A 27,199-nucleotide genomic window follows, 5' to 3' on the forward strand; every position below is an offset into this window, starting at 1 on the left:
GTATGTTAACGTTTACATACTACATGCATGCTTCTTACTTCTTTCAAAATCATTTTATTGGGGGGGGGGGGGAAGCAGCGAGAGCAAGTAAAACAAACAAATGTTGCCCTCAGTCACCTCTAGAGCGCCTGCTTCCCTCTCCGCCAGGCTCTTATGCAATATGACACAGTTTCTTTCAGACTGCGCTGATGTACAAAGAACACTTGAGAGAGTCTGGGTGTGTGTGTGTGTCTCCTGGAGGTGGAGCTGAGTCTAATGGATATAAGGTCTGTCTCAGTCTGTATCTGCCTCCAGGGACCATGTGGTTTGAGGGGAAACGACCAGCGCTCCCCTCAACTGAGGAGAAGAAGAGAGGAGAGAAGAGAAGGGAGGAGGGGGGGAGTGGAGCTGGCAGACCCATCTACACCCCAGACCCAGGCACATGCAGGCAGACGTGATTGCAGAGGAAAGAATTTCCAAATCTGGCACCTCGCTCCATCCCTCTCACCCCAAGATACCAGGTGTTGGAGCACACACTCAAGCGTACACACACACAAATTCACTGAATAGCTAAAGCACCTGGAGCTCTTTGACTGTCCAGCGCTGGAGCAGTAAGCCCTCCCTAACACACTCTCTCACTAACACACTCTGACACTAACACACTCTCCCACTAACACACTGTCTGACTAGTCACATGACGAGAGGGTGAGCAACACACAGACCCCCCTCCCCCAACACACACACATACACAATTTAGTATGGACAAGGATTGGGTTGTTAAAACACACACATACAGGTAGACATAGTAATACCCAGACAAATACAAGACTGTTCTAAAACAAATAGGTTATTACTACCAGCTAAGCGTTTCTTACTCTTTTTTTTGAAAAAACACTTTTTTTTAGGACGAGGAGGTTTCAATTACTGCTTGCGTCCCAGATATGAACATATGGAAAGAATTTATTTATACAGGTTGTCTAAAGTCCTGGTGGTCTTGGGAGGAGTTATGTAACTTTGGGGGTGCACGTTTTCAAGGTCAGGCCGTTCTAGTTAATGAGCGTGCACAGGGGAAACATTGTAGGAAAACTTCTTGGAGATTTTTAATTGTCTCCAAACCAGCATGATCGCTTGAGACAACTCACAGATCCTGGGGTCAATCCCCACAGTGAGACGGCAGCCTTCGTATATCAAAACTGATGAAGAAATGTTTTAAGGGGACAGGAAAATTGTGTGTTTGTGTGTGTGTTTATTGGACTTATCTCCAGGTAGAAGTTTCTGTTAGAGCACATATTTAACATGTGCTTCCTATACCTATCCCTCATCAGATCCTCAGCCAACAGGGGAGGATCAGGGACTTACAGCAGATCTGAAATAAAGGGACGACTTTCATACTGCTCTGAACAACCGACATTCCTTAAAACTATAAGTCGAACACTACAGTTGAACTCTACTGAATGTCTCATTCTAAATAAGGTAAACACTCTCAGGGCCAAACACACAGGCTTCCGTTGAAAGATACTGTAGAGGGTCCGGGCGACCATGAAAAATGTGAATTCCTCTCTCTCAAAAAATCCATATTCTTGGCAAAGAGACACCCAACGGTTGGAAAGTATGCACATTATGAATGTAGGAGTGGTGGATGAGGTTCTCCCTGACTGTCTGATAGAGTTAGCAGTAGGGTTTGCAGGTTCCAACAGAGCTAACAGACTGGAGAGGCTCATTAAATGCGCTAACAGCTGCCTACCTCAGGATCTCTCCTCCAGCACGGAGCAAACTGAAGACACATCAAAGGAGACATGCAGAACTGTGAGTCTTGATCCAAGAATGTATTGAGTGTACACTGCCGGTTCCGTCTCAGAGAGGACAGAGGGACTCTGGGTGCTTGAGCTCCACATGGCACTGGCCGGGTTGCTCAGAGGACTTCTGTAGACTTCTGACTTACCTTGGATGGTCTCACAGTACTCTGCCTGGTGGTCTGACGGACCAGAGGCAACAGAGGCAGCAGCGGGAAAGTCAGAGTCTGAGGCGAAGGCAGAGTCCGAGGTAGCGGTCTGGGTGCTGCGTCGGTGCCGGACCAATTTGTGTTCCAAACCAGAGAAGGAATCTGCTGCCCCACTCACGCTGACAGGCTGGATGAAGAGACTTTCTTCTCCAGTGTGGACAAGTCCAGTCTGAAAACACACACACGCACAGGGAGGAAAGAAGAAACTTTATTTCAACACACAAAACAGCTAAGATGCAAGTAAATCTACCAAATAGCCCGTCCGGATCTCTGGTCCAGAGTCTGTATAAGCCCCTCCCCCCTGTCTATACAAACTACAGAAGTCATACCCAAGGAGAGATGGAACACCTCTCCAATTCACCTCAGCACACACACCCCCCAGGCTACAGAGAGAGGAGGGGGGAGAGAGAGAGAGAGAGAGAGAGAGAGAGAGAGAGAGAGAGAGAGAGGAAGGTACAGGGAAGAGAGAGAGAGGCTATAAAGAGTCCTCTTTCTTCCCTTGACACGTACAGACACACACTACATGCATGAATCATGGACGATGAGAAGGGAGAGCTGCAGGAGAATGTGGTCAGGATTCACGGCAGTGTCGTAAAGGTTCATCTGACAAGCCAGTAAAGTGAGCTGACATGGCATTAACAAGACATCCAGCCTTTCTTAAGGGTATCGCTATCCCAAAACCCAGAAGTGGTAATTACATGTTCCTGCAATAGTTGCCATGGGAACCACCATCTGTATTGGGGACTACACATTTTTATTCCATCATAACGAGATGATGATTTAACACTAACAAGAACTAATTATTCTGATGGTGAGAGGGTAAGAAAGAGAGAAGAGAGACAGAGACAAACAGACAGACAGAGAGAGAGTGGGACAGGGATGGATAGTGCTCATAAGCAGAGGGATACAGTGGAGACAGACAGACAGACAGACAGACAGACAGACAGACAGACGGGGGGGGGGGGGTGCTGTTCCCCTCACCACATACAGAACAACACAACGTCCACATCCTCCACAGAGAGTCCACTGTGAGTATGGTGAAGTGAAGAGCGTATGGTATGCTGGGTTCGATGGAACAGCATCTGGGTCTGTTACAGCCTATCCACAGACCTCCAGCTCCCAGCTCAGACACACTCAGGAATGCAGCTACACAGCCAGTGTGTGGCAAGGAGAACCTGCTTTCTACAGCTCCACTGATACTTTATCTGTGTTACCAACCCTGGGGTGTGAGGACCTGTCAGTGGCTCAGCCTTCTAGAACAGAGCCCCTCTAGACAGGGTGAAAGGTCATCTCAAGTTACTGAAAGGGTAACCCATGGTCACTCCTTAGTTCTCCAGACCATGTGTGTCAGGTGACACTTTCAGCAGGTTCCTTCACTACCCAGTGTGCACTGCTGACCTGGCTGTCAGATTGACCAAGAAGGCAGGTAAAGTTAGGATCAGACTGCTCTTTTGCTTTTCCTCTACACACAGACACTCACACGCACACACACACACATAAACGTTCCCTAGTCCGGGGCTTTTGTTTGAACTGAACTCGAGCCAAAAACAACTCAATGATTTAACAACACAAATAAAACTATCTTGAGGTGCCACTGTATGACATGAGGGTCTACACACACACACACACACGTTGTATTGACTTACATCTGACCCACAGAGTGAAGCAGAGCCTTTAAAGAAGAGGCGGGCTGGTGCATTCTATTCTGGTGCTGCTTGGTGTTGTCAGCCATGCAGGCCAGCAGAACAGTGTCCATCTCTAGCAATGCCTGAGGAACTAGCACTGTTTCCACATGTCTGTGTCTGATGCTAAAGGTGTCACCGAGCTTGACCTAGTTAGCTCACACACATGAATATAACATTTAAAACAATTGTGACCTCATTTTCCAGTTACTATGCAGGCCTTGGCAGACAAAATGTCAGCATTACTAAGCTCAGAATGAAATAGATCCCAGGAACAGATCATGAGATACACTTTCGGCTTTTTTACTTTGATTCACAAGATAGGGACGCATATGGTGTGCTGTTTGCAGGCATTCAAAAGTGAAATACTAATATGTGTGCGTGTGTGTTTCAGCAGTGTGTGAGGAAGTGACGGATTACGTGGTGTCAGAGAGAATGGACAGAGAGCCGTTGCAGCTCTGAGAGATGACACTGGCACAGAGACAGACCCCCCACACACAAACTGTGTTAGGGGATGTTTAGGCATCCCATCATCTAATCAGCCCTGCAGCATAAGAGTGTGAATGTGGTGTGTGTGTGTGTGTGTGTGTGTGTGTGTGTGTGTGTGTGTGTGTGTGTGTGTGTGTGTGTGTGTGTGTGTGTGTGTGTGTGTGAAGGGGGCCTGTGGGGTAAATGGCACACTCCAGCCTGTACTATCAGTAGATTTGGCCTGCTTGTCACAATAACACCAGTACTCACTCCACCAGGCTTGCTGGCTGCAAGGCAGGCACTCCTTCAGGGTATCTAAAACCAGCTGACCTCATCTCCAGCTGACTGGCCCTCTCAGCTCAGTTGAGGCGAACACAGCGCAGGCTTTACTGCAGGTTACTGATTGGAGCCACATTCAGACCCACACATACCACTAATAAGAGAGCTGCAGAGTTAACAAACAAGAATGCCAATGGGGACTTAATTATGGTAATTTTGTATGTTTTATATACTGGATGGTCTTGATTGGTCTGCAGGAGGGCATCTGAGCAGTAGGAACCAAGGACAATGCCACCATTAATATTTTCTCTGTGGAGTCCTCAACCATTCCCCAGAAGCAAGGTGAAGGGGTGAGACAAGTGAAGGAAAAAATGAATTTACCAGACCACCGCAGGTGTTGAGTGATGCAAAAGAGTCGGTATGATTGACAATCCGCCCGGAGTAAAAGCATAGTTTTTCCTTGGAAAGGTGCGACAGTTTAGTGTTCTTTCCACTGTGCCTCTGTTCTACAACAAAGTTATCTGACAGGAAGGAGTCATCCCTCCTTAGATGTAGGTACAGGTCTCTTCCAAAAGCAGGCAGGGAGAAGAATAAGTCGTCCCTTCCGCTTTGGGGTCCTCCGGCGGGGTCAGCAGAGGCAGACCGCTGGCCTCGGCGACGCGGGCTGCGCCAAGACGAGTCGCTCAACAGGTGAGAGTCCTCTCCAAATAGAGCGACGGGGATTACCACCTCTGTCTCCAACCCAGAGTGAGCTGCGTGGAATGGGAGGAGGGGGTTAAATGTGTTACGGTTGAGTGTATTTATTCCTACAGTTCATTAAAAGTGTGCCCCTTTCAATTAATGTGAAACCAACCAGACGCCTACCGACATCCTTTGTGGCCTTAATGAGAGGATTGCGCTACATCACCACAGATCATCTGGCTGTTAGTCATTATCCTGAATGAAGTCTCAGTGGAGTTAACATTTATGAGGAGTTGTGTGAAACTCATTACTGAATTTATCAGATTCAGACGCCATTTACAACTAATTGACTAAATTCAGCAAAAACTGAATAAAGAGAACGAAGGAAAAAGTGACTACTATATAAAGTTATTAAATGAGGGGTTGTGATGTAAACCCCGCTACACAATCACAAAATGCAAAGCCTCATAACGCCTGTGTTACAAAGTCGGGTAGTAGCCTACTCACCAGAGATCGCAGTCAGTCCGATGCAGAGCAGAGACAGGAACAAGAGAAGCTGGGCAGCATGGCTATCGTGCATGATCAAGACTATCTGGCTATCTGTGAAGACTGTAAGCGCGTGCAAAGCCTACCCGGACTGCTGTGAAGTTCTCTAAAGTTAGTCAACTTAAGTATCTGGACTTCAAGCAAAGAGAGTTTGAAGCTGTAGACACGCCTACTGTTCTTTCCATCTGCCCATGCAGACACTGGATTGGGTGAGGCCGTTTTGGATTAATAAATATCTCATACGTGATTGGTCGTCAAAGCCTCCTTTTGCTGTTGGGGGCTGAAACCCTACACGTGGTTTCAGTGAAGAGGGACACTGAGAAAAGTACAGCGGGTCATCAGCGGTGCTAGTTGGGTGCTGAAATGTTAATCAGTAGGCTAATTGTTAATAAACATTTTTGCAACATAATAAACATGTTTGCTGCATTCAGGGTCTGTACTACTTGATTCGCGCAAGAGATCCAGCTTCTGTGCCGAGGACCGCTATATCATTATACGTTTTATTACACTGGTGGACCCGACTGTTTAGGGTTATAGTGTGTAATGCTTCAGTTGATACACTGAAGTATAAATAAACTAAGTTAACCAAGGAAAAATACTTAGAATACTGTAGGCCTAACAGTGTACATGATCACATAGCTTGAGCTTAAAGCTAATGGTCTGTTAAAAGTTCTCATCAACTCCTAATTGCAAATGGAAAGACAATGGGTTTCAATTAGCGTATAGATTCCAAACCAAATGGTTTGGCCTCGAGCAATGTGCCGCGGTTAGATAAGTTGTGAAGAATTTTCCAACCGCGGGTGAATTTCCACCGCCACAGCCCCAGATCACAGAGTGCATAGCAGGGGTATTCTTCTGCTGCGGGGTGGTGTTATAGATGATGGTCATGGCCGGTGAGCAGAGCAGACCATCACTTATCCTCTGCATCTAAAGGACCAGGCAGCCACTGTATCAGCCACAGACGCAGCTACCCAATATGGATGGACTCATTTACAATGAGGCGGTCCAGCCCAGAGCGGCCACACTGGAACATAAATACTGCTGTCTCTGTTCAACAGCCCCGCTGGGTCGGCTGAGGGCCACGTGCTGGAGCATCAATCAAAAACAAATACGATCAGCCAATAGAAGAGGCTTTCACCTAACAGCAGTGACCTGACACAAGCTCAGTGTTGGCACTTTTGCAGACTTATGTTCACGCCAGCAGAAAACAGGCTAAAGAAAAGGAATTGAATAGTTTGTTTGTGTGTGTGCACACGTGTGTGATATGTGTGATGTGTGCCAGATATATATTATGGGTAAGTTCATTGTTGGTACATGTATTTACAAGGCAAACATCCACTGTGACCTTTGAACAAAGTAGTAGGCCTACTGCTGCATAGAAAGTATTAGTGGAAACGAAGCATTCCATAACATTTGAACCTGAAACATTGAGGATTATACTACGAATCAATAAAGCCATGTACAGCATGCACCGACAGTCCAGCACAGCATAGAAACATAGCCTAGCTTCGTCCTTGAATGACTGCTGAACAGGCTATACCTGGTTGTCTGTGTGAATGTGAATGTGATTCTGTGTATGTTCAAAGGATGAATTCAGGTTTGAGGGCTTTGATTGGTCTGATCTCATGATTAGAGGAGCCAATTTTTGCGTTCCCTGCAGATAAAGAGAATAGCCACTAGGATGGAGACTTGCAATCTGTTCCTATAGAATTGATCTCAAGGTAATTCCTTTACGGAGACAGACTAGGAAGAGTTTACCCACCATGACAGATCTCCATTAGACCTATACAGAGAGTCAGAAGATGACTGTTCTTGAAATTCAGATGGCATTCATGTGCAAAGGCTGCAAGACACGTCTGATCCTGCTCAGTTTGAGTTGAGGAGTGTGGTGATGTACTCCCCCCAGAGGCCTGTTGGGGTATGACAGGATAGGAACCAAGCTCGGTGATTGTCACAGTGATATACAGTAGGAATAGGGTAAAATAAAACCACAGTAAACTGGAGGTCAAACTGTCAGCCAATAAAATCATTTTATTGGCATATGAGATTTAGAGACAGAAGTAGTGGAATCTCCACTGTCAGTCTTACCTTTTCTTTTTGAAAATTATAAAACAACCCAGACTTACAAAATGGATGTTTGATCCATCATTGGCATATAAAATATCCTACATAAAACAATACAATGTTTGAGAACATTTGAATCAATATTTGGGACCTCGGAATCATTCTGTCATGCCTCATTCAAAAATAGATTTTTCTAAATGCTGCAGAAATGTATCTTCATAAGTCTGCTTTACACTCTCCTGTGAATCCATAAAATACTTCAATACAAAATAAATATAATTCAGACCTCAATTATGGCCTTGGGTCAAAAAACACAATTTGTTCAGAATGTACCATATGCTGTAGTGGACAATGAAATGGTACAGGTGTTCACTGTACAGTATGTATGAGAAAGTATAAAATGGCACAGCATAGTACAATTAGTAATTTAGCAGACTCTCTTATTCAGAGCGACTTACAGATTACAGGGACATTCAGGGACATTCCCCCCGAGGCAAGTAGTGCCTTGCCCAAGGACACAATGTCATTTGGCACAGCCAGGAATCGAACCGCCAACCTTCTAATTAATAGCCCGATTCCCTAACCACTCAGCCATCTGACCCCCAATAACCCAACTACCCCAACTACAATAGTACATTGTAGTTATGCCTGGTGCTAGCCAACATAGTTAAGAAGCAAGACCTAATAGTCCGGGTTCTAAGTGGCTGAGTTCAGCAGGGCTTTACTGTGGTCAGAGAGGACAAGCAGAGAGATATGACCATCTTATCTGGGGGAGTCACTAGTGATATCAGGCCCCATTCATCTCTCTGTAACCATAAACAACCCCAGCACAGGTTGAGATAAAACATGCCGCAAGCGAACACAGCCCATAAACCCCAGCAGGTCTTGATCGACAAGGGGCTGAGACACAGGGGCCCAGGCAGACTAATATGATGTGCTCACTCTGTGTTTCTGAAACAATACGGAACCAATTATATATGATGACGATACCAAACACGGGGCTGTGTGTTTTGTTGCCCAGTTCCACTCTCGGGGTGTTTATCTTTCTGAAGGGCCTACATGGGACGCTGTGCCATCAACAACACTGCTCTCTTCAAACACAAGAGCATGTCATCGTTTGGAGTTGAAAAGAACACAGTAAGGTCAGCCTCTACGTCTGCACTGCTCCATGTACGGCCGCTCTGACGGACACAGCCATTTTTGTTCGACTAGGTCACTCTCCATGTACTGGAGAAATACATCTTTTATTTTGTCTAAATGGGACAGGATCTGTTTAACATTGTTCGATTACTCACATCATCACACCTCCCTTCCCTCCGCACCATGTTTTGTGTGCAGGACTCGACCAGTAAGGATGAGTTTCTGGTCAGTACACAGTCTTTGACTGACAGATGTTTTCAGACATGGATAAGCGTCCAGAGCATCCATTGGTTCCCTCCTTGGTGGCCCTGCCCACACCATTGCCTGTTATGTAGTGTCTCTCCTCTTCCTCTGTAGAAATGCTCCCATTTTCATCCTCCTCCTCTTCGTTTTCACTTCTTACATCTCCAGTTAACTGTGAAAGAAGAATACGTTGAGAATTAAAACCAGCCTAACACATATTTACTTGTATTTATTATAATGTTTGAATTATTCACAGAGAATTTGTGTCCACTCAAACAAGCAATTCAGCACAGATGAAACCCCACAGGACAATTAAATTGTAAAAGTGTTTCGGCCACATCTACTCCAGTCTACCTAGGGTGTCTGGCTCCATCCCACATAAACTTGAAAAACAACTTGCCACTCACCCCAATGCCCAGGTGAAACCTGAACCTAACAATAGTGTTTCTAGCAATGCAACCCCAGCCCACATTGTCACTATCCTAGGATCAGCTGGAGTGGGAGGCTCAGGAGGATTACCCTCTCCTAAATCACACAGCTCTGAAAACACAATGTTCTGCTCTGAAACACTATTCTGGTAGCTACAACAACTGCTAAATCACTAATAATTAGGTCTCTGTAGCAACTGCTGCTGGCTGTGTGCTTGTTCAGCACAGTGATTATGTCTGGTCTCCATCCGTCCCTGGCACTCTGTTTCTGACAGGGCTGCTGGGGTACCGGGCCAACACCGGCACACAAACCCAGCAACACAACACTACTACGGGAGAGGCCAGACCATGGCACATTGGGTACAGGGGCTTCGACTGGACACAAGGTCACACTGCCGTCAGCAGGAGGAGTAGTGTGGAGGCAGCAGGGTTCTCTGAGGCCGCAGGGTTGCTGGGAAACAAGACCTGTGTTCCATGGTGCACTGTCATGGAGTCTACACTAGCTGTTTGAAAATCAGAGACAGATAAACATGAAAGAGGCACCTGTGAATGGCTTCTCACAAACCTTGTGGTACTCAGGAGTTCCAATCGTCCATGAAAATCATCTTCTGGTATCAGAAGATGATGAAAGCATGAGACAACCCACTCCTGTGCTTGTTTTCTGCCCTGCCTTATTCACCAAGACACTCTGACCCCCAAAGCTCATGTGCTTCACTCCTCTAGACGGAACTAACCACGTCACTGCAAGCAGCGGTGATGGGCAACACTTACGTTGCCAAAGAGGAACTTCTTGACCATACGTAGGATGAGGTAGGCCCAGAAGATGTGCAGGAAGAGGAGGATCACCAGCATCGCATTGAAAAAATAGTAGGCAAAGAACGCAGCATAGTGTTCGAGAGGGTACACCCAAGTGCAGTGGATTAGCCTGCAACAGAGACACAACACATTAGAACCCCGGCACATCCCCAAACACAAAACTAGATCACGATGCACAAAGACTACATCACAAAACAGAAAAAAACGACATATCCACACACAAAATCACCATCCCCAACTGAAATTAATGTGTGAGAAAATAATGTATTGTTCTATTATTCAATGTCCATTGTGTTTGATAACCAAGTCATGGGACTTGATGCTCTACCTACGCTAATTTAAAAAATATGTTGTTTTGATAATCTATTTTAGCAGGTTTGGTTTAATGGATTGTCAAATTGTTAAAACTGTCAGAACAGTGCCATAGATGTGTGTAGGCTTTCTCTGCAGAAAACAATAACCAGACAAAGACCAATGTGACTAATGCTTGTGTTCGGAGAGTGAGATCCGTCGTATTTGTTCCTCTAAGGAGAGGCAGGGCAAACATTTCTCAGCAAATATTGAGATTTGTATCACAATGCACTCATGATGTATTGATTTGGTATTCATAACTCATTCATGACTTCTAAAGATCTGTAAACAAAATAACAAAATAACAAACAGGTAAACACACATCACACACTTCACACACACACGCTCGCACGTGCACACACACGCTGTCAGTTGGCTTACCAGAATGGGAAGATGACGAGTCGTGTAACCATGAACACAACCGTAAACACAACAAACAGAGTGTTGCAGGTTCTTTCCCATTTAGCGTAGTTAAACAACTTGGCAGACTGTAATACACAAACACAGATCAAATCAAAACATGCACTAGTTAGTCGCCCATTATCGAACTGCACAGTCAGCAGTCTCACTATCAAGCTGCTCTCATTTGGTTACATCTGATTTGTACTTTAACTGCGTTGTCAAATGCTGTGTGAAGTGAGTCTCTCTAATCACTTCTGGCTTTTCACTCATTGTTTACATGACAGTACTATAGTGCTGCCTGTGGACTTCCTTTCCTATGAGTAGAAGGTCTGTATCTAGCCACATGCCTCTGAGTGGAAGGTCTGTCCCTAGCCACATGCCTACCTCCAACAGGATATCAGAGGCGTCGTGGACGAGCATGACCAGGGTTCCTATGCGGATGTAATTGGCACACCAGGAAAAGGAGAGTAGGACCAGGGTGGCGACATGGTGAATGATTTGTTCCTTGAAGTCCTAAAAAGAAACAGCAGCCTTTCAAAATATGCCAACGTGGATCAAGTCAGTGAATGTCCAGCATTGGAGAATGAGAGGAGACCATGAAGCTGGTGTGTTTGCACCTGGTGACTGTGTGAACTAAAGAGGTTCAGGCCCCTGGGCTCCAGGGAGGGGATCTGTCACCCGAAACTCACCTTCCTTTTCACATCCACGGTGACGCTGAAGAGGAGAGACCCATAGAAGCTCAGCTCCAGGATGTAATACCAGTACTGAGACTTCAACATGGACTGAAGAGAGGGAGAGGGGAGGGTGGAGAGAGAGAAAGAGGGAGAGACAGAGAGAGAGAGAGAGAGAGAGAGAGAGAGAGAGAGAGAGAGAGAGAGAGAGAGAGAGAGAGAGAGAGAGAGAGAGAGAGAAAGGAAAGCAAGAAAGAAATAAAGAGCGAAAGGAGAGGTAACAAGACCCCACATTTTCATGAGATAATCTCAGTCATTCAGCACACAAAAAAGATTCAACACAAAGACAAGTATCCCCAGGCTCTTTCCTTAGTCAGAGAGCTGCTCACTGGAGGGGCTGACTGCTGTATGTCTGTGCATGTGTGTTTGTCGCTCTCTCTCCTGTATTTGACTCAAAACCCCGGCCTGGTTGGTCCTGAGGCTGAACATACTGTAGCCTAATCATACCAGCAGTGTTCCAGTGAGACTGACATCATTCTTTGATTAGGACCTGGCACCAAGCAAGTATCAACATGGATCAGCTCAACACATGCATTCTTCCCCTCATAAAACGAACAAAAACTGACTTACTTCTAAATAAGGACCTGTACTGGACCTGAGATGAGGATTATCGACAGTTTTATGCAATGTTGTAAATGTGGATATTCCGTGAAAATGTTAGTGAAGATCGTTAAAAGTTATGTGTTGTGTTTATATTTTTACTGGGTCTTGATGACACGTGACAAGGGCAAATACAGTGTGGTAGGTGTTGGAGAAAACACTCAAATCCATACACACCTGCTGTGGAAAACCAGTCCATACTTTACGTGTATCATAAAACCACTCTTTCTGGAGAGACAAAAAACACAAAAGCATAAAAAAACCAGTATTTTCACAACAAGTCATCACAGATTCATTCCACCTACAATTGCTCATATTTGGTTTAGCTTAAATTCCCCTAACCTCTCCTGCACTCCCCTACGCTTTCCTGCTGGCTCCTAAGAGGGAGGACTATGAGTAATGTTCTGTTCTGATAAATCCGGCCTGGCTCAGACTTTAAGAGACAGTGAATGCATAAACTCTATGTCCTGTATTTGCATGTGTAGAAATGCTTCAAACTGTTTAAACTCACAAACAGTACCAAACCAATCTGACTGGGGAAAAAGAAACAGTGTACTCACATCATGAAGGGCTACTATTCCTCCAATGAATGCAAACAGATAGAAGACCAACCTCCAACTGCAACAAACAGGCAGGGGTCACTATTGAATGAAATCATGATATTCTCTGTCTAACACAAACTAACAAACACACACATTTGATCATGATACAAAAACTCACCTGGCTTCTCTGAACTTCTTGAGCACTCCAGGTCGGTCCTGGTTGCGTCTCCTTCTGAACCAGCGTTCCACCTGCCTGACTGACCAGCCACTTTTCTTTGACAGCCCATCAATGTCTGCCTAGGAGAAACACCATCAACACCATGAGCAACACACACACACAAAGAGCTACTCATTACTGTACTTTTTAATGTCCTCAGAAGCACAAATTATGATCAATTTTTAACTTTCTCAGAGCAACAATTGTAGGCAGGAAAACAGATGATCTCTCAACAGAGATTTGGTGAGCTGCCTTCCGAGCCTTTCTGTGTGGAGTTTGCATGTTCTCCCCCCATGCTCACATGGAACAAAGAACCCCAATACAAAAACATAGAACAGAACAGATCGCTCTCCTCGGAGGAGGAAGGACAGTGTGGATGGGAAAATGTAGAGACCCAATTTGTTTGGCAGACACTCCTGCATGCGCGTGTGTTTCTCAATGTCTCCACTCCCTGCACGTGTGTGTGCATGTGTCATCTGAACGACCTTTAAGCATCAGTGATCCCATCTAAAACCTTCGACATGGTTTTTGATGGTGTGACCTCCACTCACACACACCACACCACACTCAGGCAGATGGATGAGCTGGTACACACACACTCTCAAAACACAGGGCGAGGAAACCGTAAACCGGGCTTACGGTTTACCTATCCAGGGTGTGAAGTTAGGGTTGGGGCTAGGGTCTGTCCAGGATTAGGAGTTTGGGTTAGGGTGTACCTGTGTAGGGTTTCTGGAGTGAGAGATGTAGCAGAGCTCCAGGATGGGGTTTTCCACTCTCAGCCTGACTTTCTCTCTGATCCCCACTGAGGCTGCTAGCGGTGTTGCTATCAACCTGGAAGTAAGAACACACTGTACCAGTGAGAACTGGTTCATACAGATACACATCCCCGCCCAGCGCAACCAAGCAGGTGAAATTGTAACAGGAGATCTGCTTCCCTCCAACAGCCTACAAACACAAACAATGGCCATGTAGACAAAGGACATGTCACCTGGTACATTTATACCGAACATTAAAATGCCTCGTCTCTCTGGCCTGGGCAAAGTAATATTTCCTCAGTGGAAAATGTTTTACTGGATAGGTCGAATGACCACTTTAAGGAAGGTGCTTCACAGTAAACTTTGGGAATCAGTGAACTATGAAACAACCCTCCCTGAAGCATGTGGCACCATGATCCTGCCAAGTGATGCTGGCCACAGAATGGGAATTTTAAAGTCACCTTTCTGTCTGACAAATAGCATGGCTGTGTGTGTTATTAGCTCAACTTTCCAAAGTGCATTGTGGGTGTGTATAAGAAGCTCACCTTACCTTTCAAACAGGTATCTAATGAGTAGGAAGACTATGGCGTAGGGCACTGTGACGTACAGGTGTGAGGCTCTGGCATAGACACGCCCCTCTCTGTCCTCAAGGTCGGCCCATGTCAGGTTGACCGGCAACCAGATCCGGTCCCACCAGAACCACTGATACAGAGTGTCAATCATGGCACTGCAGGGTCCCTGTGTCACATGTGAGGAGGAGCAAGCTGCTCAAGAAACATTCTCGCTGGATCATAAAGATTTCTAAACTACTGAACAAACGTTATTAAAGCCTCACCATTGGGCAATAATACTGTTCTGTCTTATCTTCATTGTGATTGGTCATATTCAAAAATGCATAGGGTGACCCACTCTTTATTTACACAACAAATATTGACACAGCATTTCTCGCCCCTTTCACAAGATCTCTCTCCTTCTACGCACACACAACGTCACCAGAGAAAACCTCAAACAATCAATAAAACCTGCATCTTACTAAAACATCCTGGGACAGGAAAAAAAAGCTTTAATAACAGAACAGTGTTTCAATAATGCATGAGTTCATCACAGGTTACATCACAGAACCCCTCCAAGTGCCACAGCAGCAGCAATCTTGTTGACTGGTTTGTGAGTGTTGGAAGATGAAACACTGACATAGCAACAGTCAACAGACCTCCATGGGGGCCCTCCAGAGCCTCAGGCTGAATCTGCTGACTCTCAACCCTGGTCAGATTCCACCTCCCAAGAACCTAAACATGATGACAATAGGAGCCCCAGAAACCCTCACTCCCAAGAGCTCCTACCCTCAACAGCTCTGTTTGGTGCCCCCAGGAAACAAAGAAAGATTCAGGATGCTGTGATCATGGGGACAGTGATTAGTGGAGCAAGTAGCGTTTATCTTTAGTCAGAGACTAACTCAACTTGGAACTCCCTTATAGTAAAAGACTCTAAAACTGTATGATGGGGCAGTAAATCCCATTATGACTTCATCAACCCAGAGAACACTGTACTCTTGCGGATGGCCCAGACTCGCTTCGGTAGTTCACGTGACGTGTCATTGAATGTGCTGCAAGTTGGACGCATCTAGAATACTAAGAAAGCCATGTAGCCGCAGAGCGTGGAAACGACTTGTGCACCACACATACCTCTAGACACAGCACAACACCTTCTCATGTAAGAAATAGGAGGATCACTTGGACGCATGTAGGTTTTGTTGTTGACTGGCGTGTGACGTGTGTGTGTGTTTGGGAGAACGGAGGGGGGCATTCTGGCCCCTGTTGTACTGGTACAGTTATGACATCACTGCAGATGTCATAACCCCTATGTCCCTGAGTAATTAACATGTGACTTGGCGTAATTGTCTGTGCACCAGAACACACCACCTGACCAGAACGATCATCTTGAGGTCCGGATAACAAACCCACCTCAGGCTGTGTAATGTTGTGTGATGCAGAAAGATGCACATCACAATGCACTGTTTAAAATCCATAGACTTTTGTCTCTCCTTTCTAAAAGATCTCTCTATTTATTTCAAACAACACAGGCACTTTTCTTTTTTGTGGTCTTGCCATTCCCACAAACATGCCTGGATCACACAAGCAATAAGTGCCCAGTTGGCAGTTATATGGGTTAAGGATTAAAGCTAAATCTTCATAAAAAATAATTAATACATTCAAATTGATAGGAATACGTAAAATATATATTGTCAGCATTGGTGGGGAAAGCTGGTAGAGTATTTCATCATTCGAGTCTAATCGGGCTCTTGGTGAGAGTTTTATAGAGAAACATTTAAAACTAGAGAATTGGCTCTAGAAGACATAGATGTAATTACTCATTTTAAAGGCTCATGACTTCATAACGGCTGGACGGCAGAAGTGCCAGAGATGCTTATAACTATGAATCTAAGCCAGTTACAGAACAATAAAATTGGTCGGAAAACAGAGTTGTTTGGGGATAGCTGAAGCACCCAGCTAGTGAAGGTCCTGTACATCGACCTGTTAGCCGAACAGAGCCTTCATTCAGCTCAGCTCAGTCATGTATGACCAGGCACATACCTGTAGGAGCTCACTTCACCCTCGAACAACTCAGATCGCAACCAAATGAATGTTATCTTAAAGTACTCTAAGTTAACTAGAACAGGTATACAATCAAGAAATCCCAATTTGTCCTCACCTATCAGACGAAAAAAGCGAACACAAAAATTGTTACACTAGGTCCAAGGTCATATAAAAACATAACTGTACCTTCCCTCTGTTGCTGCTGCAAAAGAGAGAGCAGATAAGAGCCGGTCTCACCTGGTTGCTGCTAGTCCTGTGTTTACTGTGGGAAACTACAAAGCCTGACAGAAGCCTTCTATCCCTCTACAGTTGAAGAGCCAGGCAGCAAGCAGGCAGGCAGACAAAGCAAGCAGGCACTCTCCCTTTGTTTCACATGTTTTATGGTCACACCCAGTCAGGGACAATTGCCCGGCAGTTTTTTTCCCTCTAGGTTAGCAGGTAGGGGAGGTAGGCTAGCTGAGTGCCATGACACACTCTCACATTCAACACAGACACACAGGCAGGGGTGCCCTGAGGGCATGTTTACCAGCATGTTTGGATTGAGCTTCTATTTCTACAGACAGATGATTCTTACGTCTAGTAACATAGAGATATAGGTATGGTCAGTTAGGAGCTAGGAGTGGAGATAAGACAGAGGTCAGGAACAATGTTCCATGCTGATGGCTTACAGAATGAGCTTCAAAGAGGCAGGGATGTGATGAAGTAACCGTCAAACAGCTGTAGTGTATTGGTTTAGGAGGTGGACGTTGTGTTTGCTTAGGATGGGTAAACAGAGCAGAGCTCAAAGTATACACACAGCTGAAACACTGATTGTTAACACACTTTCAGGACTAACTCTTTTCCTGTCATGACTCAAGATTTACCTGAAAGGCAGCTGAAAGGCACCAAAATAGTATTATAACCCACACCAACAGGAGAACTGGGAATTATTTCCTGTATGTATATCTTACTATATGTTTATCTTACTGTATGTGTATATTTTTATATTTTATATATTGATATTTTAGATACCTACGATATACAGATACCATTAAGAAAACTGCGAACAGACATGTTTCAATTTTGTGTTTTATTTTAAATCGGTAGTATGTCAATGATGAACAACACTTTCTGTCTCAATCTTAGTCAGTAGTTTGAGGAGCGAGGCAGGATTATAGGGAAAGAGATTCCTCTTCTGCAGCCTGGCTATCACAGCTCTGAGCTCGGACAGACAGGTGAATGCCCTTCTGTCAAGGTCCCCATGACGTCTGTCTTGGGCAGGGCCAAGGGTCCTGAGCCTCCATCCTGGACCTGGCAGACTCCGCCCTTGGCCACGGTCTGGATCAGTTCTAGGCTGTGATCCCCTCTCTGGTTGTTTTTTGCAGTCAGGTGCGGCCTGAAAACACTGTGTGGAGCCTGATAGCTGGGGTCCTTCATGTGTATGCCCCAAAGAGTAGGACGGTTCCCTCTTATCACCCTGTGACAGATTGAGGCCGCCAAGCCTTGGCCTGCTCTCTGAGCTGCAGGCTTCCCGCCCTGTGCCCCTCCTTGGTGTGTCTGAGACATCCATCTCCTCAGTCTCTGACTCATCTGAGCTTCCATAGTCCACCAGACGGAGAGGAGGGACAGGGTTAGGCAGGACTAGGCCCAGCGGAGACACACTGCTACAGGGGGCAAGTGATGACCGGTGGAGGTCCTCTCCCAAGCTGTCCAGCCTCTGTGTCCAGTCCAGCGCCTCCATCTTCAGACAGGCCTCAGAGAAACCTTCCCGGTCCCCCTGCAGGTGTTTCAGGTAGCGCACCAAGTACTCCAGGAAGCAGGTTTCCGTGGAGATGAGGAAGTCCAGGAGGATGCTGTGGTCAAAGGAGACACTTCGGAGGAGCGACAGGAAGTGGCAGTGAGGGTTGCAGCCGGTGGAACAGGAAGCAGTATTTGAAGCACCAGCAAACACACCCATCTCAGATGAGACTCTGCGGCGAGAAACCAACATTCAAAATACTTTCCCCTCAATTACATTACAGCCTTCGTCAATGTTGTGTGAACACAATCCAGAACTTTCTAGTACTGTAGGTACTTTCTTAAACTGCTCTTCCTTCAGTTACTATTATAGTTACCTGTTGTGGTGGAGGTGTAGTGAGAGTAAGGCTTTGGCTGTCTCCATCATGTCATCATCCTGCTCTCCAAACACCACAGAGACCCAGGTGCAAGGATGACAAGGCTGGTGCAGCTGGACCCCTCGCTGGTTCAGGAACAACAACAAGCCTTGCAGACACCCTGGCACATCCATGCTAGGATCAACACCTGGAGACACAGAGAGGAAAACAGACCGGCTTCATATCTAAGAAAAGACTGCCCCCTGCTGCACATGTGGGGAAGAGCAAAACCAAGCACAGGAAACATTGTTCAAAATGGGTTCTGTTCGCTAGAATGCAGCGTTCATACATTAAGAGATGTGGTATTGATTAAGTCCTTACCTGTGCCACTTCCTGATTTGATCTTGTAATCCAGGGATTTCAGTAGAACAAGACTAACAGCTCTCAGCATGACATAATCGGGGCGGTCACCGCCTCCATCACAGGCCTGCCTTGTCCCACTGAAGAACCCAGACCCTGACTCCACCGGAACACCCTGTAACCAAGCAGCACGCACCACCTGCAACACCTCCGAAGTTAGCGTGTTCATGTCCCCGCAGATGTGACGGTCCGTGGGCCCGGGGGCTGGTACGTTCTCTAAAGCCATGTCTTCCCCGGCCTTCTCCAGCAGCACCCTCTTCAGGAGCAGCATCACTCGCTTGATCACAAAGTAGTCCAGCGGACGCGTGACTAGCCTCAGCAGCCCGGGGGCCCGCGTGTGTGCCAGCCTCTGACTCAGGAAACAGCCACGAGACCCTGATCTGACTCTGGACGCTGTGAGCACCTCCAGTAGGTCTAGTAGAGTGCACAGCGTGGCCCCCCAGTCTGCAGTGCTGCCGGAGTAGAAAGCACTGTTTGTCTGATCCACATCACTTCCAGGGAGAAGCTTAGAACACAATGATGACAGAGCTGGGTCAAAGGATGCAAGAAGCTTCTGCAAAGCCCCTGGTGGGAAAACAGATAAAAGGACGAGGACGAAATAAGGGGGGGAACAAAGACATGTATAGCATACTGTATTGGCAGTGACAAGTGTTGAGGTCTGTTTGTTTCACAGAATGTAAAAACGTCTACTGTAAGATCAATACCACTATGTCCCTGTGGCTGTTTAAGCAGTGTTTTAATGACGTCTTGGAGAGACCATAGGCAGGCATCCAACTCAGGTCCTGGACTGGGGTTCAGAAACACTTGCAGACATTTCCTCTCCCAAATGGGATTGACAGGCTGCGAGTTTAAATAAAATAGAAGGTAATGAATGAATCAGAGAATGATTCTGTGTGAGGCAAAAAAGAGCAACTGACTAAGAGTCCATCAGTATCTGGGGATGTCATCCAATTATACATTTCAAAAACAGTTTTTGAGTCTCATTCGAGGGTGAGCATCCAACTCACCAAGTTCTCAGAAGAGCGTAACTCAACAGAAACACATGCTGATGCACACTTTGCAGCAAGATGAGATGTCAACAGATCCTTGGTTCTGAAAATATCGATCTGTCAAGGGAGTTGGGGTCAGAGAGGAAAATTGAAATGACACAAACTAGCCTACAAGCATGTTTAAGTAAAATCAACAAATAAAATCTAAACTACTCACAAGATTTGACATAATACCAAACTCTTGCAATAATATTCTGTACACCGTACTGAAATAACGTTGCGTCTCTTGAGACCAGCTTTGACATGTCATTTTGAAAAAGATTTTCTCCATCAGCGTCAGAGAAATGCAGAGTATCTCATCGATGCCATTATCATAACATTCTGGTAATTTGAAAGGTTCTCTGGGTTGATCTGAACACTCAACATCCTTGTCCGGCAGAGGCACTGATTCACAACACTGTTTTTGTGGTTTACTAACACACAAGGACATTGTTGACGCAAACTCTTGTGCAGTCATGTTAGGCGATGCTCCAATCAGTAAACTCCGGTAGCCATCATTTAGAGAGAGTAAACTAGAGTTCATTTTGATGGGTTGGAAGAAACCTGAAATAGATTTTTTAAATTTTAGTTTCATGTCAACTTTCTTCATTGGTTTATGTTGAAGAGTTTACATACATACACATTACAAAACGTAAGTCAACCACTATATCTCACCTACCTTTTTTATTCACGTGTTCCAGGTTCTTTTGCTAGAATGTGGTACAAAAACTGCAGTAAGTTACATAGTAACTGATTAACAAATTTATTTTTCCATATAGGCTAAATCTATATAGTTTACGAAAAGAAAAGCAGCAAGCATGCATTTCTTAGCTCGAGCTCTAGCTACAGTGTCCCGATAGGGCCATGTGACTGGTGCTCACGGAAGCAGGATCTGAGATGCTGAAAAAAACGTTTTGAAAAACAAGATAGCTAAGTGTATATATCTGTCGTTTGCAAAGCATTGTCAACGCATTTTTTTTACACAATTTTTAAAAATTAAATAAAGTACAACCGAAATGTAGCTAATGTAAAGCCTCCTTTGCGGTAACTGGAGGTTTGCAGCACGAAGCTGTTTTGACAGCTCGCGTTCCTCAAGTCTGAAATCTTATTGGCTGGTGTGGTGCACGTCCTGGGGGTTGGCGTCGGACAGTGGAGTAGAGGAGCCAGCTAACTAGCCTGTCTGCTAACCTTATAGCATCTAGTTCAGTAAGTATATTGCATTTTTGTAGCTTGTAGCTTTAATAGCTAGCAAATAGTTACGTTGTGCCAATGAGCAGTGGATGAGTGTACGAGTTGTTCTGATAGTCTAATAGCTCCATTGTGGTGAATGTTGTAAAACTCAAGAAATTACTGAAAATTGGTCAGCTAACCGCTACACTTCTAGCACCAGCACCAGCACTAGCAATTGAGCTAACTATTGCCTTATTTTATTAACCTGCATTAACTTAACTAACTAAATATGCATGTATTTAAAAACAAGTGGGTGTTTGTAGCTGCGTTGTTACATAGTGTCACTTAGTGTCAGTTCTTTAGTTAACTTGGAAAGTAGCCCGTGAAAGAACTGAAGGTACCATGATGACTGAAAAAGCCAAGCCATGGCTAATGTTAGCGCCTAGCTTGCCACTCCATTGTTGTTTGTTCGTTTTTGCTGAATACTCGCTAACGTTAGCTAGCTAGTGGTTATTACCACCAGCTAGTAATCTAGTGATATCTATCGACTGGTCATTGTAAAAGCTAACTTGTAGTTATACTAACCTACTCAATTGTGTGACTAGCAAAGAAGTTGGCTAGTTGTCCTAGCTTGACACAAATTAGCTATTGTATGCTGCATGCATGCATTTTGGGTGTCACTGTCAGTTTGACCCATGTTTTGGATATCTTTCTGAATTATAACTCGGGGGGAAAAAAAGCGGACGAACCTTTAAAGCAAGGCTAGCTGGCAAACTGACCTGTCAACCGGTTAATTGTTTTGTTTGAGTTAATTGGCTGTGCTATACGAGCTAACGCAATTTGTTTTCAATGCCTTGTTTCCAGATTGCCACAACCTGATATGTGTCCAGTATGAACACGGTAGGCTATATTGTGTTCCATAACTTAGTAGTTTGTTCGTTTCCAACGAGTCGAACATTAAAATCTTGTTGGCTAGGCTAAGTATCTAGTTAGCTATTGATTATTGTTGTTTGGGCTAACTATCCAACTTATCTGATCGAGTTGCAAAGCGTTTACAGTATTAATTAAATCACCAAACTAGACATTCAATGTCACCCTATGACAGAGAATGATGTCTACTTTGTTTGCGAACATTACAGATCTATACAGGTTTAATATCAAAACGTTGTAGTTAAATGTTATGTTTTTGTATTCAGTGGTTTGAACAGACAATGCATGTGAGATTAGTATATGCATTTCTATTTTTGTTTACTTTTCAGATTGGATTTAAAACCATGTCTATTTGAGTTGTACTCACAATTGACAACTGCCCTGTTGGTATGCCCAAGAGACACATGAGAGAAGTTATACATCACCAATTTGACTAAAGGTGAAGATGTGTAAACTGTGGGTTTGTACCAATATGTGGGAACGGCAAATGTGCTGGATAAAGGAATAATTTATCAAGATAGTCACAGTGGTGGGCCTTTCCATGACTACGGTGTAAACAGTTGTGTTGATCTGGTAAAGTGAAGAAATGGACTGATCCCAAATCGTGTCTGTTTCCCAAAAGAGGCTAGGTGTGGATGAGCCTTCCCTTAACGAGATGTAACAGGATGCTGAACCATCACTGCAGAAGGAACCCAGAGCTTCAGGAGGAGCTGCAGATCCAGGCCGCCGTGGCCGCAGGGGATGTGTGCACGGTCAGGAAGATGCTGGAGCAAGGCTACTCTCCCAAGATCCGCGACGCCAACGGCTGGACACTGCTCCACTTCTCAGCTGCCAAGGGGAAGGAGAGATGTGTCAGAGTGTTCCTAGAGCATGGTGGTAAGGATCCTAACCTTGGATGAAGATGTTAAAATAGTTCTTCCTCCATGGCTTTCTTTGTCCTGTAGATGGCGGTATATTACCAGTCTGGGATTGTCGACTTCTCATCGACTTGAGTCTCCAGGCTAAACCTCAGGATTCCAGGGACTTTCTAATATGTATTTCTAATTGCTGTAGACTGCCCTGTGACATCATTAGGCCTGGTGATTGCTTTTCTGTCAGTCAATTCTCTCTTGTCCTTCCCACTCTGCTAAATGGAAGGACATTGAAATGTACACTCACCTCTTGTTTTGTTCGGTCTCGTCTCCCCCAATTCTTCCCTTCTCTTCTGCTGTTCCTCTCTCCAGCCGACCCCACAGTAAAAGACTTCATCGGTGGATTCACGGCCCTCCACTACGCCGCCATGCACGGCCGAGCCCGCATCGCCCGGCTCATGCTGGAGTCCGAGTTCCGCAGCGACATCATCAACGCCAAAAGCAACGATGGCTGGACGCCCCTCCACGTAGCGGCCCACTACGGCCGGGACTCGTTCGTTCGCCTCCTGCTGGAGTTCCGGGCGGAGGTGGACCCCCTGAGCGACAAGGGGACCACCCCTCTCCAGCTGGCCATCATCCGCGAGCGCTCCAGCTGTGTTCGAATCCTCCTGGACCACAGTGCCAACATCGACATCCAGAATGGCTTCCTGCTGCGCTACGCCGTAATCAAAGGAAACCACTCGTACTGCCGCATGTTCTTGCAGAGGGGCGCGGACACCAACCTGTTCCGTCTGGAGGACGGGCAGACCCCGCTGCACCTGTCGGCCCTCAGAGACGACACGGTCTGCGCCCAGATGCTGTATGCGTACGGGGCAGACACCAACACCATTAACTATGAGGGCCAGACGCCCGTGGCTGTGGCCGTCAGCATGTCGGCGATAAGCCGGCCCTGTCTGGACTTCCTGCAGGAGGTCACCAGTAAGTGGGCCTGCCACTCTGGGGTCTGACGTAGGGTTTCGGGGAGGTTAGGCACTGGTAGTTTGGTTTCTTTCTGCTTGGCTGTTTGGGATGCAGTCTTCTGGTGACACGTGTTAGGATACTATGAGTTTTGGTGCTCCAAAACTGGAGTTGTTTCTAGTTATGTAGTAGTTTGTTCATGCAGGGATGTAGATGACAAAAATGGTGGATGTCGTCAAACATGAAAGAACCCTGTGGTTAAAGTGGGTGTGGTGGTGATGGATTGTAGTTCTACACAAAACAAGGGATATGGCCGGATTGTAAGTCGAGACGAGTAGAACCTTCAGAAATGCACAGAGAGGGCACGTTGCCAACACAAGGTTATAATGACCAGTGTTCAGCCCCAGAACAATTGGCGGTGGGGGGAGAGGAGAATACGGTACCTGAAGCACTAATGATTTAGGAAGCACAATGCCTGCATTCCTGCTCTGCTCACTGAACTTTGATATTGAGATATCAAAGAGCTCTGGTGTGTATCAGACAGGCATGTGAAGTCAGTCCCATTCACAGCCTCCTGAGACCAGGCAGATCACATATCCACAGGCTTATTGATTACAGGACAGCCTCACTGGATTAACCCATCTGCCTTGGCTGTGAGACCCTAGAGGATTGGCAGCAAGCTTTGAAGACTATTGCACACTGACCCCAGTGTTGTGTCCGTATATTCTGGTTGCTCACATAAATATTTTTACCAGTAGAGAGATTCTACAGCATCAGCACATCACTGATTTGTTTCAGTAAACCATATTGCTCACATCCTGGTTATATTGCGTTCCAACAATAACTGCAGTGTCACCCAAAGCCTTTAACAACAGGCATCCTGGCTGTGGTGATGGTAGACAGACCTGCAGCTGTGCCCTGCTCCCCTCAGTGTTGTGGTTTCTCCAGCTGGTTGTGCTTTGGTGCTTCCCTCTTCCCCGGGAGGGAGACGCAGGCAGAGGGAGTAGTTCCACTTACTAGCGATAAAACTCCAGCTTTTGAGCTTCCTGGAATTGAGCGACTTTCCTGCAGTTTAATAGCAAACAATGCAGTAGCTAATGACAAGGTGCTAGTTTGGTTTGAGAGCGTAGAGAGAACTAAGGGAAGATTAAGGTTCCAAAAAGCGTTTAGAGTTTGTAGTAATTTGCAAAACGAAATTATTGGGAATACCTTATCTAGTTGTGTATTATATGAAACATAGTTATTGATTTTAATATTGTTTAATACTGTTTATATAACTATCTACTGGCATTAATATCTTGTTCAATCAGTATTTAAATAACACATTTGTCTTGTATTTCAGAGCAACCCAGGACTTTACAAGACATGTGTCGGATAAGAATTCGTCATTGCATAGGCCTTCAGAGCCTCAAGTTACTGGAAGATCTACCTATCGCTAAGGTCATAAAAGACTATCTAAAACACAAGTTTGACAACGTCTGATGCCAGGGCCTGGGATGAGGAGGAGCACATCGAGAACACTCTGGTTTCTGCCAAGACTATGCAAGCATTGTGTGTCTCTCTGTGAAGGAAGCCTGGAGGAGAGGTGTGCGGGGTGCTCTTGTGTAACCTGGAGAGGTCACTTTGTGACCCCAGTTGTCTCTGTGCCTGTCGCCACACTGACAACATGTTGTCCACAGATTTGCAGTCTGAAAACTGGGAAGTATCTTTCTCACTTTAGCCTGTCCAATCATGAATGATGGTTGATGCAGTCATGTGTGCTGTGGAATAAGCTTACTCAATGGAAATGTGACCACATCCACAGATCTGGCACTGGGCTGTCGTCAGTGTGTCAGATTTCTGTCTGCATATGCCAGTGGATTTGATTTGTTGATATGGGTCTTCCTGTTCATTTACATGTACAGCCACCATGAGTTAACTTTCTGGGGGTAACTTTTGAAATGTTGATTCAAACAAATAGTTAGACAGAGATGGTGCCATTATATTTAACATTCACTGAGATGTTTCATGCCTGTTGAAGTTGTAGGAAATGATCGTCTTATGCTGCAATAAGTGCACCTTTCATTGTTCAAACCCCTTATGTTGGGCGGTCTCTAGTTGAAGTTGTACAGGGACACAAACTGCATCTATGTTCTCATCTTTTTATCAATAAAGTGGCCCACATGCCTTTGCCAGAATTACTATTACTATTCCAGTACATTTTTTGTTGTTGTGGTAATTACGATTATATTTTAATGGGTTACTATGCAAGTGGAATTAAAATAATTTAGATCCACTTGTGTAATACTAAGACAACTTAAAAACACTGCTCTATGTAGTGTTGTAAAGCTATAAGTACAACTTTTCTTAAGCAATGACATGGTCCTAACTCGACATACAGTGTTACCTGTTTATTTGTTTTTCCAGTTTTTCTTTGAGTTTTTACTTTTACAAAATGAGATGTTTATGGATTCTGAACAGTGTGTTAATGTATAAACACAGTTATTTTAAACAAATGTAAATAATTGTTAAATATGTACAGCAAATATTTTTCTAGAATTATTTAAGCAATGATACTCTGTGTTCCTAATGTATTTCTTTTGTTGGAAGGTATTGTGCTTGGTTTGATGTGAGCCGATGTACTGGTTATTTTGTGTGTGTGATACGGTATGTTAAGAGTTTCAGACGTTTAATTTATCAAGAATAATTTGGAAGGATATTATGTTGAAGGAGACAAAGCAAATGATATGTAAAAAAAAAAAAACGAAGTGTAATTTGTAATGAAGACCATACTGTGATTTTCACATTTAATTAGATGCTCTTTACAAAACAAGAACTGATCCAATCACCTGCAAATTATATAATTTCATTATATAATTTGTATTTTTGTCTAATTGTCTGAAAATTAAATAAAAGTTACATTTTTGTGTTGAAATTCTAGACCCTGATCAACAACCTTAAATAGGAACCTGATCATACCATATCAATATATTAATTTACTGTGAAGGTCAATCAGGCAACTTCATTCGTTTATTGTTACCAATCCTTATCTAAATTATTATTTTTTTCATATATAAAATGCTTACTTGGTTTGTAAGTCTTATGTTGACAAGAAGTTGTTCTTGTTTTACTGAATCCCAGAATTGGTTATTTGTTCCATATGATAGATTGCTTAATTCATTGCAAATACCTTAAGACCAACTGCCTTTATTATGTCAGAATTAACCATACAGCTCAGCCCTTCTGTGTCTTTATTTCATAATACAAATTCA

At 44.8% G+C, this 27,199-nt stretch overlaps 4 protein-coding genes across 7 annotated transcripts in view; 1 reads left to right on the plus strand and 3 right to left on the minus strand.

Annotated features, from left to right (window-relative positions):
- adamts17 (ADAM metallopeptidase with thrombospondin type 1 motif, 17) overlaps positions 1-5,764 on the minus strand; it is a 44,527-nt gene extending 38,763 nt beyond the window's left edge. The window contains exons 1-3 of the mRNA XM_084683098.1: positions 5,599-5,764; positions 4,792-5,162; positions 1,922-2,150 (exon numbers count right to left, since the gene is read on the minus strand). Of these exons, the coding sequence (XP_084539224.1) occupies positions 1,922-2,150; positions 4,792-5,162; positions 5,599-5,671 (673 nt within the window). The 5' untranslated portion in view covers positions 5,672-5,764. The remainder of the gene's footprint in view (positions 1-1,921; positions 2,151-4,791; positions 5,163-5,598) is intronic.
- Positions 5,765-7,642: 1,878 nt separating this feature from the next.
- On the minus strand, positions 7,643-14,660 carry cers3a (ceramide synthase 3a). The gene is made up of 10 exons (XM_084682099.1): positions 14,477-14,660; positions 13,888-14,002; positions 13,133-13,251; positions 12,973-13,030; positions 12,590-12,640; positions 11,771-11,863; positions 11,466-11,594; positions 11,061-11,167; positions 10,284-10,437; positions 7,643-9,256 (listed from the first exon to the last, which is right to left on the minus strand). Exons 1-10 carry the CDS (start codon positions 14,647-14,649, stop codon positions 9,068-9,070), a joined length of 1,188 nt encoding a protein of 395 aa, XP_084538225.1. The 5' UTR covers positions 14,650-14,660; the 3' UTR covers positions 7,643-9,067.
- A 2,914-nt stretch (positions 14,661-17,574) lies between these two features.
- lins1 (lines homolog 1) lies at positions 17,575-21,246 on the minus strand. 2 transcript variants are annotated; one of them, XM_084682473.1, is made up of 7 exons: positions 20,720-21,246; positions 20,219-20,604; positions 20,020-20,118; positions 19,717-19,852; positions 18,974-19,576; positions 18,614-18,800; positions 17,575-18,370 (listed from the first exon to the last, which is right to left on the minus strand). In XM_084682473.1, the coding sequence occupies exons 2-7, from the start codon at positions 20,582-20,584 to the stop codon at positions 17,611-17,613; spliced, it is 2,151 nt and encodes a 716-aa protein (XP_084538599.1). In that variant the 5' UTR covers positions 20,585-20,604; positions 20,720-21,246; the 3' UTR covers positions 17,575-17,610. The 2 variants fall into 2 exon arrangements, with proteins under 2 accessions (XP_084538599.1, XP_084538598.1); XM_084682472.1 differs by having other exon boundaries at positions 17,575-18,469; positions 20,720-21,244.
- asb7 (ankyrin repeat and SOCS box containing 7) lies at positions 21,109-26,862 on the plus strand. 3 transcript variants are annotated; one of them, XM_084682476.1, is made up of 6 exons: positions 21,109-21,246; positions 22,075-22,110; positions 22,470-22,596; positions 22,763-23,016; positions 23,364-23,969; positions 25,291-26,862. In XM_084682476.1, the coding sequence occupies exons 4-6, from the start codon at positions 22,776-22,778 to the stop codon at positions 25,428-25,430; spliced, it is 987 nt and encodes a 328-aa protein (XP_084538602.1). In that variant the 5' UTR covers positions 21,109-21,246; positions 22,075-22,110; positions 22,470-22,596; positions 22,763-22,775; the 3' UTR covers positions 25,431-26,862. The 3 variants fall into 3 exon arrangements, with proteins under 3 accessions (XP_084538602.1, XP_084538600.1, XP_084538601.1); XM_084682474.1 differs by having other exon boundaries at positions 22,470-22,579; XM_084682475.1 differs by lacking the exon at positions 21,109-21,246 and adding an exon at positions 21,258-21,607 and having other exon boundaries at positions 22,470-22,579.
- The last annotated feature ends 337 nt before the right edge of the window (positions 26,863-27,199 follow it).

Source organism: Hypomesus nipponensis, chromosome 19 (genome assembly GCF_054491055.1).
Source record: "Hypomesus nipponensis isolate SF chromosome 19, ASM5449105v1, whole genome shotgun sequence".
Classification (NCBI taxonomy): domain Eukaryota; kingdom Metazoa; phylum Chordata; class Actinopteri; order Osmeriformes; family Osmeridae; genus Hypomesus; species Hypomesus nipponensis.

Coding starts and splice junctions, on each gene's coding strand:
- cers3a (XM_084682099.1), bottom strand. CDS start 14,649: ATGATTGACACTCTGTATCAGTGGTTCTGGTGGGACCGGATCTGGTTG. Junction 14,003..14,476: donor ATTAGATACCTGTTTGAAAG/GTAAGGTGAGCT, acceptor TCTTACTTCCAG/GTTGATAGCAACACCGCTAG. Junction 13,031..13,132: donor AAGAAGTTCAGAGAAGCCAG/GTGAGTTTTTGT, acceptor TGTTTGTTGCAG/TTGGAGGTTGGTCTTCTATC.
- lins1 (XM_084682472.1), bottom strand. CDS start 20,584: ATGAACTCTAGTTTACTCTCTCTAAATGATGGCTACCGGAGTTTACTG. Junction 19,853..20,019: donor TACGCTCTTCTGAGAACTTG/GTGAGTTGGATG, acceptor TTAAACTCGCAG/CCTGTCAATCCCATTTGGGA. Junction 18,801..18,973: donor CAAATCAGGAAGTGGCACAG/GTAAGGACTTAA, acceptor CTGTGTCTCCAG/GTGTTGATCCTAGCATGGAT.
- asb7 (XM_084682476.1), top strand. CDS start 22,776: ATGAGCCTTCCCTTAACGAGATGTAACAGGATGCTGAACCATCACTGC. Junction 23,017..23,363: donor AGTGTTCCTAGAGCATGGTG/GTAAGGATCCTA, acceptor TCCTCTCTCCAG/CCGACCCCACAGTAAAAGAC. Junction 23,970..25,290: donor CTTCCTGCAGGAGGTCACCA/GTAAGTGGGCCT, acceptor CTTGTATTTCAG/AGCAACCCAGGACTTTACAA.